Here is a 17,183-nt window from a genome sequence, read left to right on the forward strand (position 1 = left end):
GATTTTCTTGATTTTCTTGATTTTCTTGATTTTCTTGATTTTCTTGATTTTCTTGATTTTCTTGATTTTCTTGATTTTCTTGATTTTCTTGATTTTCTTGATTTTCTTGATTTTCTTGATTTTCTTGATTTTCTTGATTTTCTTGATTTTCTTGATTTTCTTGATTTTCTTGATTTTCTTGATTTTCTTGATTTTCTTGATTTTCTTGATTTTCTTGATTTTCTTGATTTTCTTGATTTTCTTGATTTTCTTGATTTTCTTGATTTTCTTGATTTTCTTGATTTTCTTGATTTTCTTGATTTTCTTGATTTTCTTGATTTTCTTGATTTTCTTGATTTTCTTGATTTTCTTGATTTTCTTGATTTTCTTGATTTTCTTGATTTTCTTGATTTTCTAGATTTTTATATCAAATTTCATGCTAACATTTTTTTTGAATTTCTAATTTGTAGAACATGATTTAAATGATTTTATTTCAGAAATTCAACCAATTCAAAAATAGCTAATAAACAAAAAAATCGATTTATACAGTTTTAGAATTTGAAGATATAATAATTTATTCATTTTTTTGGTTTTTTTCTTTTAATGTGTCATTTTATAATGATTTTTTCTTTTCAATTTCAGCTGATATTTATTTCAATTAGAGTTATCTATTGAATTTTACAATTTTCTCCGGTTTTTTTAAATTTCTTAGAAATTTAAATTTTAGAATTTGGTTGTGATTTTTTATTTCATAATTATTTATTCTTCATATAAGTTCAAGAATAGTTTTTGACAAAAAAAAAACGTATTTTGTTTTCTTAAATTCACAATTTTTATGAACTCAAACACGTTAAACAAAAAATTCACACAATTTATACAATTTTCAGAATGTGTAGAATTTTTAAAATTTGGGATTTCTTGATTTCAAAATACTTGATTTCTAGAAATTCGGTTTTTTATTTGATATTTTGAATTTCCTGAATTTATACTTTCATTCCCCCGAAAATAAGTGCTTGGGGAAAGAAAAAAGAATTCAAGAAATTTTAGGAAGAAATGTATGATTCCGAATTCTTTGAATGATGTTTAGATCCAAAAATTGCCGTTCAGTTAAAGTTGAGTCCGGTTTTGAGTAAAATTTAAGCTTAAATAGCTGTCTAGATTTCTAATCAGCCAGTACATCGTGTCCAAAAATTGAACATGAAATTACCATTATCTAATTTTGCAATATTTTTTTTTATTTATTGTTTGTTACAAAAATTTAGAGTCCAGTTTTCGATCATGACGTTATTGCTGATAAATTTTAAGGAGCTAGTTTTCCGAGTGGCAAAAGATTTCGTCTGTTATCTGTGGTGTAACTTCGTGGTGGTTAGACATTCATCGATACACTTTTAAATGATAATGATTTTTGGAATGATACACGTAAAAGGGCTTTTTAAATCTATTTCGTCGAAGTTGCGTCAATTTATCGTTGTAAGACGGAGACAGTCTGGTTAGAAGAAGACGTTTCTGAATACAGAATATAAAAAATATAATTACACTGGGAATGATTTTTGCTAGATTTAATAAATTTAGAAGTAGTACTTAGAATTCAACAGTGTTTAAACTACACTACGACCGATTCAGTCAACTGCCCAATCCGACCATGCGTCCTCCTATCTAACCCGAGGGATCCTGTAAGCAGCCCTTCGTTACACCAGATTCGACCGGAACGTGTTGGATTTAATAAGGATGGACTTACCGCTGTTGATAACGGACAGCTCAAAGTCGGACTTCATCAGTTTGCCCGTGCTGCCACTGATTGACCTCGAGTCAACGGTGGCGTTCAGCATGGTCTGCACCCGCGTTGACCGCTCCTGGGTGGCCCCGCTGCTGCTCCGTTCGCTTTCCGAATGCGGCGACTGCGATCGACCCGCCTTGATGGCCGCACTCCGATGGATGCTGTTGTGCAGCTTCATCTTCAGCCGGTTCTTCTTCCGGCAAAAGTCAAAACTACAATCCACGCTCGCCACGTCCCGACTGCTCCGCGTCAGTTCCTTCTGGTTGGTCGTCGTGTTGGCCATGTCGCCCGGGTCGTGGTTCCGAACCCGGTTGAACGCCGCCCGAAACTGCGTGTTCATGCCGACGTAGATGATCGGATTGTAGCAGATGCTGGACTTGGCGATCAGCGCTGGCAACACGGCCAGCCCGGGCCCGATCACATCCGGCGGGCCGAACTGCTCCATCAGGGCAAACACCGAGTACGGCGTCCAGGCCACCATGAAGGCGATCACCATCACGGCCACCATCGTCGTGACTCGCTTCTCCGCCCGGTTGATCCGGCCGACGCGGGCTGCGTTCTGAAATGTATGGGAAATTGAAAGCTTTTCTCAGACTCTGGAAACATTACATGAGTTATTTGTTTTTTTTTTTTGCGTTATTTAAATTTGCCCACTTACCTTTTTCATGTTGACAATGATGTTGGTGTAGCTGTACACGATGACCGTCAGGGGCACCACCAGGCCAAACACAAACAGATAGATGATGTAGGTGGTGGCGTTCAGGGTTTGCGTTTCCCAGTTGACGGAGCAGCTGCCGAAGTGGAAGAGAATGAGGGTTAAAATTAGTGTCAACCACTGATTATTTGTATTGTTATGTTAACAAGAAATGTTTATTCTTGATTTCTTTCAACAGTTTTTAAAATTCAACTTAATTGGCTTCCCGATGTTTCAAAAATGTAGTGTTGAGGGTTAAATCAGCAGAGATTCCTTCCATCATACCATATCTATAGCACTGGAATCTGCAGAGAGCTGTAAAATACAGTTTCTACCGCTTCATCATGACAAAGTTGGCAGCAACAGGACGTTCCAACCCCTACAAGTTATGCTCGCATTTTCCTCCAATTCTACTGGGCGTATAATCGTAAAGCGACAAAACTTGTTGCCGTGCACACCCAAACAAAAAAAAAGTGTCTCCATTACGCAAATACTGAAGTACCTTTTCCAATATTTTCTCGTCGCGCCTTTATCAGATTAGGGCGGTGCTTTTCGTCTGAGTAAACAAAAACATTTTCAAATCTTCTTTTTGGCTAAAATTTAGTCAGAATCGGAAAATTTTCACCCGCGACATAATATATTCCTAATTTGGTTCACTTTCGCAACAGAGACGTGAATTTAGAAATGGAACGCTTCATTTCACTCCAAATTAAACCTTATATTTCTGGCGGTTGTGAAATATGCTCGCATATTTTTAACGATTTCATTACAGTTGAAACAAAAAAAAAAAAACGTCAGCGCACTGCAATCGAGCCAGCTGTGAAAGAGCTCCATTACACCCAACCACTGAATGTAACCTTGATGTAGAGTTTGCCACGTTGGCGTTCAATAGGTGAAATTTTATTTTTCGCTGCTCAGGTATTAATTTTGGAACGTACATTGCATGGTGACAATTATTTTACTTTTAAATGACAATTCAATTGTCGTTTTAATTGATTATAAGCATGGATGGAATTTAATTTAAAATCGATGTACAGATCATAAGAAAAGGAAATGATAAAAACCCGATTTAATATCACCAGAGGTGAAATAGAGCATTTTTAAAAAATGATGAAACTCCGACAAATATATCGGTGCAATTAATTTTTTTTGAAACAGATTGATACCACCCAGTGAGAATTTGACCAAAAGCTTCGAATATTTTGAGCATGAGCATGAGCATGAGCATGAGCATGGTTGACTGCCAATGAGCTGCTACTCCGTTATTGACAGATCAGCTGAAGTTAAACAATGAATCAAAAATGATCAGTGGGAGCCAACCATCCGTTCACTGTTTAACCTCTGAAGATCCCTACTTTATTAGTCAATACCGGCGCCCTCCCAAGAAGCCTGCAGTTCAACGAAAGGGAGGAATGTTAGTCCGATAGTTGAAGTTGCAGACTCATCAAGCACACAGTTTTTCGCTATATACTTGTTGATACCGCTTGAGACCGTTGAATCCACAGCATCTCCTTCAAGCATCACGTGATTATTATTTTTGGGTTAGTAGGATAAGGTATTGGCTTTTCGATGCCTCCCGAGCTACGATGCTATGGGGAGGACTTTCATAACAGACCCGTCGGCGAGCCTTCCGAGCAACGATGCTATGGGAAGGTCTTTTTGGTTAACACACAAAGTCACTCACACACAATTATTTCACTCCACTATTAATTAATCCAAAATGTCAGTGCGTCTTTCGATCATTATATAGAAATGATTTTTTCACCATTAAAAATAAAACCTTATTCAAAACATTATACACAATTTACCCGACGCCGTGCCTTCCGATCAACGATGATATAGGAAGGGCTTTGAAAATCACAAAACAATTAATTAAGATCTCAAAAAAAATCACAAAAAAAACACAAAAAAAATCACAAAAAAACACCAATTACTCAACGAAAATTACGCTCAAGGCACAAATAATTCAGTAAGTCATGCTATTATTCGATTACCACAATCACTCACCCCATACTAATCACAGCGACACAAAAGAAATGAAAATGAGCATGCAAAAACAAACCAACGCGTCCCCTTCACCAAAAGCTTCGAATATTTTCAGGGTAAACTTCGAATACCATTTTGTTTATTTCAGTCGCAATCGAAAGGTATTAAAATTTAATTAAAAAAAAAAACATATTGGATTGACATTATTTAAAAAATGTAAAGGGTACTCAGTCTTTAATGCTAGTCTATGATTAACTTAAAAAAATAAGTATAGCTATTGAGCAACTCTCTACAAAATCGGCCAATTTCGACCATTTTTATTTTTTGTATTTTTTTAAATGACTTAAATATGTAAATATTCAAACAACTGTATCTTTTGAATGAATTTTCTGATCAATTTGGTGTCTTCGGCAAAGTTGTAGGTATTGTTGAGGACTTTTGAAAAAAAAAAATAAATAAGTACACGGAAACAAAAATTTGCAGATTTTTAATCAACTTTTTTTCACTAAAACTCAATTTCCCAAAATAAGTATTTTTTGATTTTCGAGATTTTTTGATATGTTTTAGGGGACAAAAATCCGCAGCTTTTGAGCCAAAGAGAAACATGGTCAAGAAATTTGCCGCCTAGTTATGATTTTTAGAAAAAAACAGTGATTTTTGAAAAAAAGTTTCAGGCAAAAACAAATTTGACTTTACTTTTTCATGCAAAATTGAATTTGCAATCGAAATGTACTTAACAGATTTTTTGATAAAGGGCTCCGTTTTTAAGATATTTGCAGTTTTTCGATTTTTAAAACTAGTGACCATAAGTGACCATTTCTAAAAATATTTTTTTGAAAAGTTCAGAAAATTTGCTATAAAATTGTCTAAGAGACATTGAAGATTGGACCTCGGGCTGCAGAGATAGAGCCGCTTTATGAAAAAGAAACACGAAAATTGAAGTTTTCTAAGTCTCACCAAAACAACCCACAATTTTCTAATGACGATATCTCAGCAACTAATGGTCCGATTTTCAATGTTAATACATGAAAAATTTGTGACATTTTCTGTTTTTTTTTCTCCAAAAAAATATATTTTGAATCAAGACTAACATTTGAATTTGGCCAAACATTCAATATTACTTTTTGAACTTTTCCAAAACTTTTTAAACGTAAAATCGCGTAAACCAGGGGTGCCAAACGTGGCCCACGAGATGATTTTTTACGGCCCGCTGATCCATAATCATGTAAAATGGCCTTTTGATTCATCTGTAAGTGATTCTATAATTGTAAACCTTTTTTTAATTTTTATTAATAATTATAAAACTTATGAAGTGTGGAAACTTTGATCCCGATTACATGAAATAAATATTGTGTTGTCGAATCTATCGTGTTAAAACAATTTAGCTAACACGTTTTAATGTAATTGAAAAGAGAAAATATTGTCATAATTTTCATCAAATATTTTTGGAAAGGAGTTAGGGGGATGTGATTACTGCATTTTTTTTCTAAACTTTCAACATTTTGTTTACAAAAAGTGGCTCAAAGTGACTTATTAAGCCTAAGGTACAATATCATAAGATATTTGGGTAGCTTTTATCATGTTTAGTAGTAAAACAAGCGCATTGACGTCTTACTCCGCCTGGCGGCTTACCACTACCTCCCCTATAGATTGTTCGAATTTGATTTAAGCAGGAAACTGTAAAGGTAACTAAAATAAATATATAAAATAATTCAAAAAACATTACGTACGATTTTTTATTATTAGAGCCTCAAACTTATTTTGCCTTCCACCTCGTGATTTACGCACTTTCACAGAGTTTTTTCCAAAATTTATTTATAGAAATCAATTCAAATTCTAGTGCATTCGACCAAATACCTTTTAATTTTCTTTATATTTATAAAACACGATTGTATTCTGTCAAAAATATTGTAATGATTTCTATGATTGTTGTGGCACGAAAGTTGCAATCAAAATCATATGTATAATATATGTGAGGGGATTTTGATTTTGATTTTCTGATTCTAATAAAGTATAACCAATTGATTGGATGTTTTTTGTACAAACTTACTTAACTAATATTGTTTTTTTTTATATTTAAATTATGAAAACATTTTTAAAATACAAGAAATTTCACAAAACTTAACCGACTCATTATTTTTTTTTTCATTTTCATAGATTCAATTTCTTTCATTGTTTCATTTTGTTTTCTCATTTGGCCCGCAAATTTCATGTGAGCTTCAAATTTAGCCCGCCATTCAAAAACTTTGAGCACCCATGTGCTAAGATGAAGTTTTTTGAATTGTGAACCTTTCACGAGATTTATTCATCTTATTTCAATTTTGAATATTTTATTTTTGTTTTTTTTTTAGTTTTTACAGCTTTTTTTTTTTGGTTTTTGTTTTGTTTTTTTTTTTATCTTCACTTTGTATGTTCGGCCTTTTTAAACAGTTTGTGTAGACTCTGTGAAATGTGATCCGTTCTCAGAATCCTCTCTGCGGTAAAGACAAAGCAGTAGGGCTGGCCGCTTCAATTTTTGTTGTGCATTTTCAAGTGTTCTTGCAATTATTTATTGATGATAAATTCAGAAAAAAAAACCGTAAATCTTCGCGTAATTTTGAAAATTTAAAATATAAACAAAACCTAGTTGCTGAGATATTGGATTATAAAACATGGTTGTTATTGGGGATAATACAAAAAAACAAGCACATTTTTCATGTTTCTTTTTCTTTTTGTGGCAGTATCACACTATCCCAGCATCCAGAGTTCAAATTTTCTATCAATCTGCACAAAACTATTGAGTTAAATGAAAAAAGGTAAACTCATCTGGTAAACATTGCTTTTCTTTTGCAACAACAAGAAAGTCATGTAAAATTTTCAAAATGACAAAAGAACATGTTTTCTCGTAATCTTTCAAAATCATAAACACACCCAGCTCTCCGAGTTCATAAAGTTTCTTATGCAAATCGTTCAAGGAAAATCTTCAGTCAGTGTTATTATACCTTCACGAACAATAAACCAACCCACATTCCGTCGAATTCGGGGATTCCGGATCTCAACCCGCCGCCTGCCAATACGTGTGCGGCACGTGCATCAACAGCCAGCAACTTCTCACACGCTGCGCACGTGAGCTCGAAATTCCAATTAAGAATCCTGAAATTTCCTCACCCGTAATCCGCTTCCCTTTCTTCTCCGAAACGATTGTTGGGACTACTGTAACAAGTAACTCTCTAGCAGCGCTCAATGTATAAAACATGTCGTAAAACACGTGTTGCACATGTCAAAACGAGTTTTCGTTTTGGAGGGAGCAGAACAAAGGCTTGTTATGGTTGTAACTTCTTTTTTTGTTGATAAAATACGAATTTTTCCGTTTTTTTAACGGCTCGTTATTTTCTGGAAAATTGATACTTTTAAGCTAGGTATAATTTTGAAACCGTCCATATTGAATCCTAATGTTTACCTTTTTCCATTCGTCTGCGGCCAAAGAATGCCAAAATATCCATTTCCAGCCACTAAATTATTCCCGACGGGGGATTTTTAACGATCAACCTGCACCCCGTGGTATGAAACGGCTTTAAATTGTGGCCAAACGATGCATCGTAAAATTTACACCACCTGGGGGTGTTTTCCAATGCTACTCCGATGGTGCTCTTTGGATGGGTGCTTAACAGCTTTGCCACACAGAGCAAGCAGAAGGATTAATAAACGATTAAAGAGGCTTACCTGGAAGTTGGTGTTGCTCAAAAGGGGTGGGTTTTCACTCGAAAATACCTTTGATGGCGGATTATTGGCGCCACAATTGGGCCAATCGTTCATTGGATAAAAACAATCAGCTTGATTTCGGAAATTTTAAATCAAAGCAAGCTGAGCTGAATCATTCGAAAATTTAAAGGATTTATACATAACAACCAAACCAAGGTAATTACAACAAATTATCAATTAAATTATAACCATTAAATCTTTAAATCTTTAAATCTTTAAATCTTTAAATCTTCAAATCTTTAAATCTTTAAATCTTTAAATCTTTAAATCTTTAAATCTTTAAATCTTTAAATCTTTAAATCTTTAAATCTTTAAATCTTTAAATCTTTAAATCTTTAAATCTTTAAATCTTTAAATCTTTAAATCTTTAAATCTTTAAATCTTTAAATCTTTAAATCTTTAAATCTTTAAATCTTTAAATCTTTAAATCTTTAAATCTTTAAATCTTTAAATCTTTAAATCTTTAAATCTTTAAATCTTTAAATCTTTAAATCTTTAAATCTTTAAATCTTTAAATCTTTAAATCTTTAAATCTTTAAATCTTTAAATCTTTAAATCTTTAAATCTTTAAATCTTTAAATCTTTAAATCTTTAAATCTTTAAATCTTTAAATCTTTAAATCTTTAAATCTTTAAATCTTTAAATCTTTAAATCTTTAAATCTTTAAATCTTTAAATCTTTAAATCTTTAAATCTTTAAATCTTTAAATCTTTAAATCTTTAAATCTTTAAATCTTTAAATCTTTAAATCTTTAAATCTTTAAATCTTTAAATCTTTAAATCTTTAAATCTTTAAATCTTTAAATCTTTAAATCTTTAAATCTTTAAATCTTTAAATCTTTAAATCTTTAAATCTTTAAATCTTTAAATCTTTAAATCTTTAAATCTTTAAATCTTTAAATCTTTAAATCTTTAAATCTTTAAATCTTTAAATCTTTAAATCTTTAAATCTTTAAATCTTTAAATCTTTAAATCTTTAAATCTTTAAATCTTTAAATCTTTAAATCTTTAAATCTTTAAATCTTTAAATCTTTAAATCTTTAAATCTTTAAATCTTTAAATCTTTAAATCTTTAAATCTTTAAATCTTTAAATCTTTAAATCTTTAAATCTTTAAATCTTTAAATCTTTAAATCTTTAAATCTTTAAATCTTTAAATCTTTAAATCTTTAAATCTTTAAATCTTTAAATCTTTAAATCTTTAAATCTTTAAATCTTTAAATCTTTAAATCTTTAAATCTTTAAATCTTTAAATCTTTAAATCTTTAAATCTTTAAATCTTTAAATCTTTAAATCTTTAAATCTTTAAATCTTTAAATCTTTAAATCTTTAAATCTTTAAATCTTTAAATCTTTAAATCTTTAAATCTTTAAACCTTTAAATCTTTAAACTTTAAATCTTTAAATCTTTAAATCTTTAAATCTTTAAATCTTTAAATCTTTAAATCTTTAAATCTTTAAATCTTTAAATCTTTAAATCTTTAAATCTTTAAATCTTTAAATCTTTAAATCTTTAAATCTTTAAATCTTTAAATCTTTAAATCTTTAAATCTTTAAATCTTTAAATCTTTAAATCTTTAAATCTTTAAATCTTTAAATCTTTAAATCTTTAAATCTTTAAATCTTTAAATCTTTAAATCTTTAAATCTTTAAATCTTTAAATCTTTAAATCTTTAAATCTTTAAATCTTTAAATCTTTAAATCTTTAAATCTTTAAATCTTTAAATCTTTAAATCTTTAAATCTTTAAATCTTTAAATCTTTAAATCTTTAAATCTTTAAATCTTTAAATCTTTAAATCTTTAAATCTTTAAATCTTTAAATCTTTAAATCTTTAAATCTTTAAATCTTTAAATCTTTAAATCTTTAAATCTTTAAATCTTTAAATCTTTAAATCTTTAAATCTTTAAATCTTTAAATCTTTAAATCTTTAAATCTTTAAATCTTTAAATCTTTAAATCTTTAAATCTTTAAACCTTTAAATCTTTAAATCTTTAAATCTTTAAATCTTTAAATCTTTAAATCTTTAAATCTTTAAATCTTTAAATCTTTAAATCTTTAAATCTTTAAATCTTTAAATCTTTAAATCTTTAAATCTTTAAACTTTAAATCTTTAAATCTTTAAATCTTTAAATCTTTAAATCTTTAAATCTTTAAATCTTTAAATCTTTAAATCTTTAAATCTTTAAATCTTTAAATCTTTAAATCTTTAAATCTTTAAATCTTTAAATCTTTAAATCTTTAAATCTTTAAATCTTTAAATCTTTAAATCTTTAAATCTTTAAATCTTTAAATCTTTAAATCTTTAAATCTTTAAATCTTTAAATCATTAAATCTTTAAATCATTAAATCTTTCATTGAAATTTACACTAATGATCATTCTATTTTTTATGCTTGCTTTCGTAAATTTTGTTTTGTAAATGTTTGTTTTGTGTCAAGTTGCAAAAATAATAAAAAACCATTCTTTCAAATTATAATTTTAAAATGTCAGTGAAATTAAATGCAATAAATTGAGTGCAGACAGCAGAATTAGTTTTAAAGATTATTTATATTTTTTATTTATATTTCTCATTGTTTTGGTAATTTAAGGTGGATAAGTCGTCTAAGAGTCATAAAAGACCTAAAATTAACATGATATTCAATAAAAAAATCTAAAATCTGTGTATTTTTCCCGAAACATACCGATCTAAATTGATTAACGCTTTTTATATGAATGAAGTAGAAAGTATATAAATTTTAACGAGCTTTCCGATTTTTTTAGGGTGCCTTTTTTCATGAAGTGTTTTCAAAATGCAGAAAACTGAAAACCTTTTTAAATTGTGGCCATAGAATGCTTATAACTTGAAAATGATACATTTTATCAAAAATGTGTGAAATCATTTTCATTTTCAGATTAATTAAAGCATCTTGAGTTGATTATAAAAATGTATTTCGAAAATATATATTATTCCAACAATTAAAATAGCTCCGGTGTCAGATTTAAAGTCCCCAAAACATATAAAAAAGTATATTTTTTGGGAATTTACCTCATAGAGATAAAAAGTGAAATAATAAAAATCAACATATTTTTTTTGCTATGTTGGGGTCATCCATAATTCAAGCGGACAATTGAAAAGTCCTATTCCTAAACAAAAACTTTGCGAAAGACACCAAATCGATCAGAAAATCTCGTCAAAAAATAAAATGGCTTCATTCAAACGAAAATAAAAAATTCCTTTTTTTATATTTATTTATTCTATTATTTTAAACATTAAAATCGAATTCAGCATCCACAGTTAATTTTGAATCGAATGGTCAATTGCCTATTAAATTAATAATAGTAGTTTATGCAACAAGTTGCAAAAAGAGGATTTTTTCAGCACGTGTTGTACATTTATCCAACGAGGTTCACCGAGTTGGATAAATACGACGAGTGCTGAAAAAATCAAGTTTTGCAACGAGTTCCATACAACATTTTTTGCAATTTCGAAAAACACCCCTTGAGTGAAATATTAGGTCGAAATTTCATGTATTTTGTCAATAAATCGTTTAATCTAATCTAATCTAATCTAATCAGACCCTAGCGCAGCCAATCTTTCGAAGGGATCCTGGAGAGTGCCTTAGGTTAGATGACGCCTAGCACTCTTCTTGTCATTTATTAACATTTGTAGTGCGCCATTGCATCGGAATGCATTGAAACATCACAAGCGTTAAAGCGGCCAGGCCTACTGCGTAAAGCCGTATCGCAGAGATGACTCGTAATTGGGTTGAGTTTGAGCACTGAGTGTTCGAACAACAACACAATTCTGAATCGACAGGGAGGAAGAAGCGTGGGGACACACCACCATACGCTCCGTGATTTGGTTGTATTCGTTGGGAGCACCATGCTAAGAAGGTTTGGTACTCCGGGACCCTCTGGGATGGGACATTGTATTTCCACGAATGCCCTGGACACTATTTGCCGTGGTTATAGCGCCACAACTCGCTCTCTGTAACAGTATTCCTAATTCCAGTCCAAGCTTACCAAGTCGTCATGGCCTAGTGGTTAGCATTTTTGCATACCAACCCAAAGGACGAGGGATCGAACCCCGCCTCGAGCGACTTTGATTTTTCGTTCATATTCATCATTTCAAATTTATGTGTGTTCTTAACTTTCTCGTTGGGAGCAGATGGGCATCGAACCCAGAACCATTCGCTTACAAAGCGAACACCGTAACCAGTCAGCCACGGCCGCTCCCTCAAGTATTTTGTCAATAAATCGTTTAAATCAAAAAAATGTTGAAAAAAGTTACTTTTCGAAAACAAGGGCTGAAAAGTTCAACTTTTCAGCACCCATTTCAGTGCTGAAAAGTAGAACTTTTCAGCATTTATTTTGAAAAGTGTTGCTATTCGATTCTGTTATTTTTGGTACAGAAGAGTAGGCTATTTCGTCGTTCAAGAATGACAGGAAAGGAAATTGTTTCACGACGGAATTACAAAAATGTATTTTTTACCGCCATATAGCTCGCCATCTTTGATTTAAAGATTCTAAATCACCTTTAAATAGTTTATAGGTCAAACTAGAGCACAATAATTAAACTAAAAAATTCCGAAAATTCGATATCGTAAGTGAATTTTTTCTTAGGATATCGGACAAACGACTGTGGATATTATTAGTTTTCCAAGTCCCCATAAAAAAACATGGATGTTGTCTTTACAAAAGGGATATAAAAACGTTCGAAAACTTGTAACTTGAGATGCTGATCAATTTGGTATTTTTCGACAAAATTGTAAGAAAGAAAAAAAGAATTTTAATCCAACTATTTGACAGTATTTTTTTTAAATGGATAAAAACAGACTCGATTTAAAAAAAATAAAAAATGCTGAGTTTCAAAATGCACCACATTCTAAAATCCTTTAAGGGTGCACATCATCCGAGGAAGTAGTTGTCTTCTTATTCCAAACTTACGGACCCAATCCTGTTACAAGCTGATTGTCAAAATAGGCAAATTTTGCTGTAAATCGCCTAGTAGACAGTACTAAAATATCTGTAACAAAAATCTTGGTGCAAAAGCTCTGGTTGATATGCACCGTTAAGACTACAAACCAGATCGCTCAAAATTCTGTCACATGGCGCACATGGCAGCACACCCTCTCGTTCGCAAAAGCTCGCGTACGTCTAAGGAACAGCAAACAGCATCACTTAAGCACAACTTTGTCAATGTAATCCTTGGTGTAATCCTATCCGTTGACGGCCGTATTGCAATCTGATGTTGTACGTATCGCATCAGGGTGAATTCACAGACAAATGGATGCTACGATTTTTAATTTTGACGAATATTAATTCAAACTTACGGTAGTAAGATTGTTTTGTAGTTTTTTTTCCTGTTTGAAAATAAACAACATTTTTAAACAAACCGTAAAGGTCTGTTTGCCATAAAACTCGCGAAAAGCTCATAACTTGGAGGACTCTAGCTCTAGAAAGTCGCAAGTACCACGTTGCGCAATATGATGAACAGAACACGACGGAAAGCATGTTTCGCTCGGTAGGATATCCTAATTAAATTTGCTTTCAGCAACCCTGATTGGGGGGTCTGGGCTAAGCGTAAACAACAACAGTTAAGTGCACCTAGTCGCGAGAAATTACGTTGCAATTACAGCTGCTTCACTTTTATTGTGATGCTTAAATGAATCATAAAAAAAAAATCATTTGGTATAAATGAGAAATTCATTGGAAAAGTTTTTCCGTCCAAATTAATTTTCCAAATCGATGTCTCGCTCCATCCTGCAGATTTTGATTAAATTGGCAAAAATGGAAAAGCCGTGACCTGCCAAACTTTTGCATAATTAACGACGTCCATAAACTTTGACGAAGCACCACGGTCCCTTTGACCCCCTAATTGATATCTTCATCGTCGTCGTTTCTTACCTGATGTTGGCCGCCTCGTTGACGTACGCACCCCACCCGAAGAGGGGCGGCGAGGTTAAGGCAAACGAGTAACACCAGATGAGCAGGACGGCCCCGAGCGCCCCCCGCCGGGACAGGCTCCGGGACGAGAACGGCCGACTGATGAGGTAGAACCGCTCGTACGACAGCACCGTCAGCGTCGTGATCGACGTTATGCCTGCAAATCAACGAGAGAGAGAGAAAATAAAAACAATGATAAGTCAAGTTTGAGCGAGTTTTGGTGTGATTTTTGGATAACTTTCTTTATCTAAATTTTATATAACAGTCAAACCCCGATGGTTTGACCCCAACTGTTTGTCAAACGAACGGGGTCACCTTTTTGGTTTGACACCCCTTTTACACGGAGTTCACACACCCTATCAAACGTTTGTTTTGATAGTGTGCGTGAGCGCTGTGTAAAAAGTGACAGTTTGTCAGTTTTTAGTTCGTCTTTGTCCAGCCAACGTGGTAGAAACTAAAAAAGTGTCAAACTTAAAAGTGACCAACCAGTTTTAGTTTTTTTACGGATTTTTTTTTGTATGACCATACTTTTATTTTTTACAAAAATGATCAGGCTATTTCAAAATTTATTTGAAAAAAAAAAAAAAATATCCCTTATATTCGATTTTAAAGCGTTTTTTTTCAAGTTTGACCCCTGAACTGCCCCTGTTCGCAGAAATGTCCCATGAGCTACTTCAAAATGATTCAGAATTTTAAAATTAAAGTTTGTGGCCAAAATGGCGGAGATAAAATAGTGAAAAAAAAAATGCTTTGGTAACTTATTAGGCAACTAAGGCTACCAACTCTTGCTGAGCAAAAATCCGTACACTTTGCCGATATGACACCATGGCACAGTAGTTGTTCGGTAACTGGGCTGGACAAAAAATAACGAGGGGACCACCGATGCATAATATTTTCCAGATGAAATATAAAAATAAAAGTTACTCAAATTTATTTACAATGCTTACTTTTCATATTTTTTTAATTGTAACTTGAAATCAAACAAAAGTTTGAAAAAAGTTTTTTTGTTTAATCAATATTTTTGCATCCATTAACCCCTCGATCATTTTGGTTTGTTTTGGTTTTTTGACGTTTGTCTGCTTTTTAACTGGGCTACGGCCCAATTATCGAGCGCCCAGTTAAAAAGTAGTCCAGTTAAACAACGCCCAGTTACCGAACAACTACTGTAGAACAAAAACTGTTAAGGAATTATTTAGATAAATTAAAATAAATAAATTTGAGAATTACAAATATAAAACTGTTTCATTTTTACAGCTTACAAATTTCACAAAATGCTATCAGAGTGCTTATGACTTGTACGTTTAAAAGTATTCATAAAATAAACCGTGACTTGAATCAAATCATTATGGTCTTCTTATTTTTTTTTTTGTAAAACGTTTACGAAATCGTTCTCATTGTTTTCACGAAAATTTTTCCAGAGTTTTTTTATTGATATATATATTACATGTGAAACACAACAGATTATAGGACCTTAAAAAAAACTCTAGATTTGTTAATTCAAATGTTCAAAGCTTTTTACAAGTTTTAGAAAGCCTTTTGGTTCTTTTAATGGATCAATATATTTATGTCTAAAAAAACAATTCTAGAGTGTTTTTTAAAAGGTCCTTTTAACATATGAAAGAAAAAAAATTCAAGTTTGAATTGAGAAAAACCTGGAAAAAAAACCCTTTTTAAATCAAATTCACAGTTAAATTAAAATGTCTAATTAACAAAAGCTTTGACCAAATCAAAAAAGCAATTCAATGTTCAAAAATTGTTAAATTCCATACAAATCCGTATTATGCGTGAAATTCCCTACGAAAATTCAGGCCTGTTAAAAATCCGCGAAGAGGGTCGAAAATCCGTATGGTAAGGAAAAAATCCGTACAGTTGGTAGCCTTATTAGGCAACAATCCATTCAAATTTGACTAAAATGGGGTCGCAGAACTTAAAATTGATGTTGAAGTAGGAAAAACAATGTTCATGATTCGATTATCTGTGGTCCTTCGGATGATCAAACTTTGGGTTATAGAAACTTCAGATAATCGAAGCTTCTGATATTCGAGTCTAGACTGTTTTCAAAAAATACTTTACGAAAAAAACATCCCTGCGAAAATATTTTTGAAAAGCTGAGAAAATGTTCGACAGTTTTCTTTTTTTGACTTAGTTTATTGGACTGCTGATTGCAGAGATACAGCAATCAACTCTCGATATGTCGGAAATTGATGATTTATTTTGAAATGTCAAAATGATTTTTTGATAAAAATAAACTCAAAATTAACGATTTTGAAATGCTTTCCGCAAATTTTAAAATTATTATTTTTTTATTTTTTTTTTTTTGATATTTTTTACCCTAATTTATGAAATTTTCATAATATTTATATATGCAGATCATTTCTAAAGTATTGATTAGGAAATTTGAAATTCACTAAAGTTGTTGTATCTCAAAAACTAATTGACAGATTTTTAAGGTCATTCGATTTTTTTGTGTTATTTAATCCGGCTGAAACTTTTGGGTACCTTCGGTATCCCCAAAGTAACCATTTTGCATTATTAGAAGGGTTAGTGAAACTTCACGATTACGCGGACAGCGTGAAATCCGCGATAATTCGGCTTTTCCGTGAAATCCCATGAAATTTTATGTTTGTGTGAAACTGTAACGATTTTTTTCAAAATGTTTTGTTAAATTTGAATAGGAATAAAAATAATCTTAAGAACTACGGCAGAATTGAGAGAGTTAATACCCTTGTTAAATTTCTAATATAGGGTTAGTGAATTTGGACGATTTCGTGAAATTCTTAAAATTGAAATTTTTTTTCTTATACATATTTTTTTTTCATATAAGATCATGATAAAAAATTAAACCATAAAGACTGTTTTGAGTAGATTTCATTAGTTTTAATTTGAAAAGCATGATATGAAACATTTGAAGAATTGTTCAAATTTTTCAGTTTTTTTTAGAAAATAACTTAAATTTAGTAATATATTCATTCGCTCTGGTAAAACGGTACTTTTATTTTTGAAAGGTAAAATTTCTTAAGACCTGAAAAGAATCATGCTTTGTTTTATTCAAAATAAAATGAAGAATATTTTTACCGTGCAAAT

General features: G+C 31.4%; 1 protein-coding gene across 1 annotated transcript in view; it reads right to left on the bottom strand.

The window, feature by feature from the left end:
- Window positions 1–594: 594 nt before the first annotated feature.
- The window catches only part of LOC6047498 (vertebrate ancient opsin), a 58,146-nt gene continuing 41,557 nt past the window's right edge, over window positions 595–17,183 (bottom strand). Inside the window, exons 4-7 of the mRNA XM_038265800.1 lie at window positions 14,061–14,256; window positions 2,415–2,547; window positions 1,718–2,315; window positions 595–1,650 (exon numbers count right to left, since the gene is read on the bottom strand). Coding sequence (XP_038121728.1) covers window positions 1,583–1,650; window positions 1,718–2,315; window positions 2,415–2,547; window positions 14,061–14,256 — 995 coding nt within the window. The 3' untranslated portion in view covers window positions 595–1,582. The remainder of the gene's footprint in view (window positions 1,651–1,717; window positions 2,316–2,414; window positions 2,548–14,060; window positions 14,257–17,183) is intronic.

The sequence above is a fragment of the Culex quinquefasciatus genome, chromosome 3 (assembly GCF_015732765.1).
Source record: "Culex quinquefasciatus strain JHB chromosome 3, VPISU_Cqui_1.0_pri_paternal, whole genome shotgun sequence".
Classification (NCBI taxonomy): domain Eukaryota; kingdom Metazoa; phylum Arthropoda; class Insecta; order Diptera; family Culicidae; genus Culex; species Culex quinquefasciatus.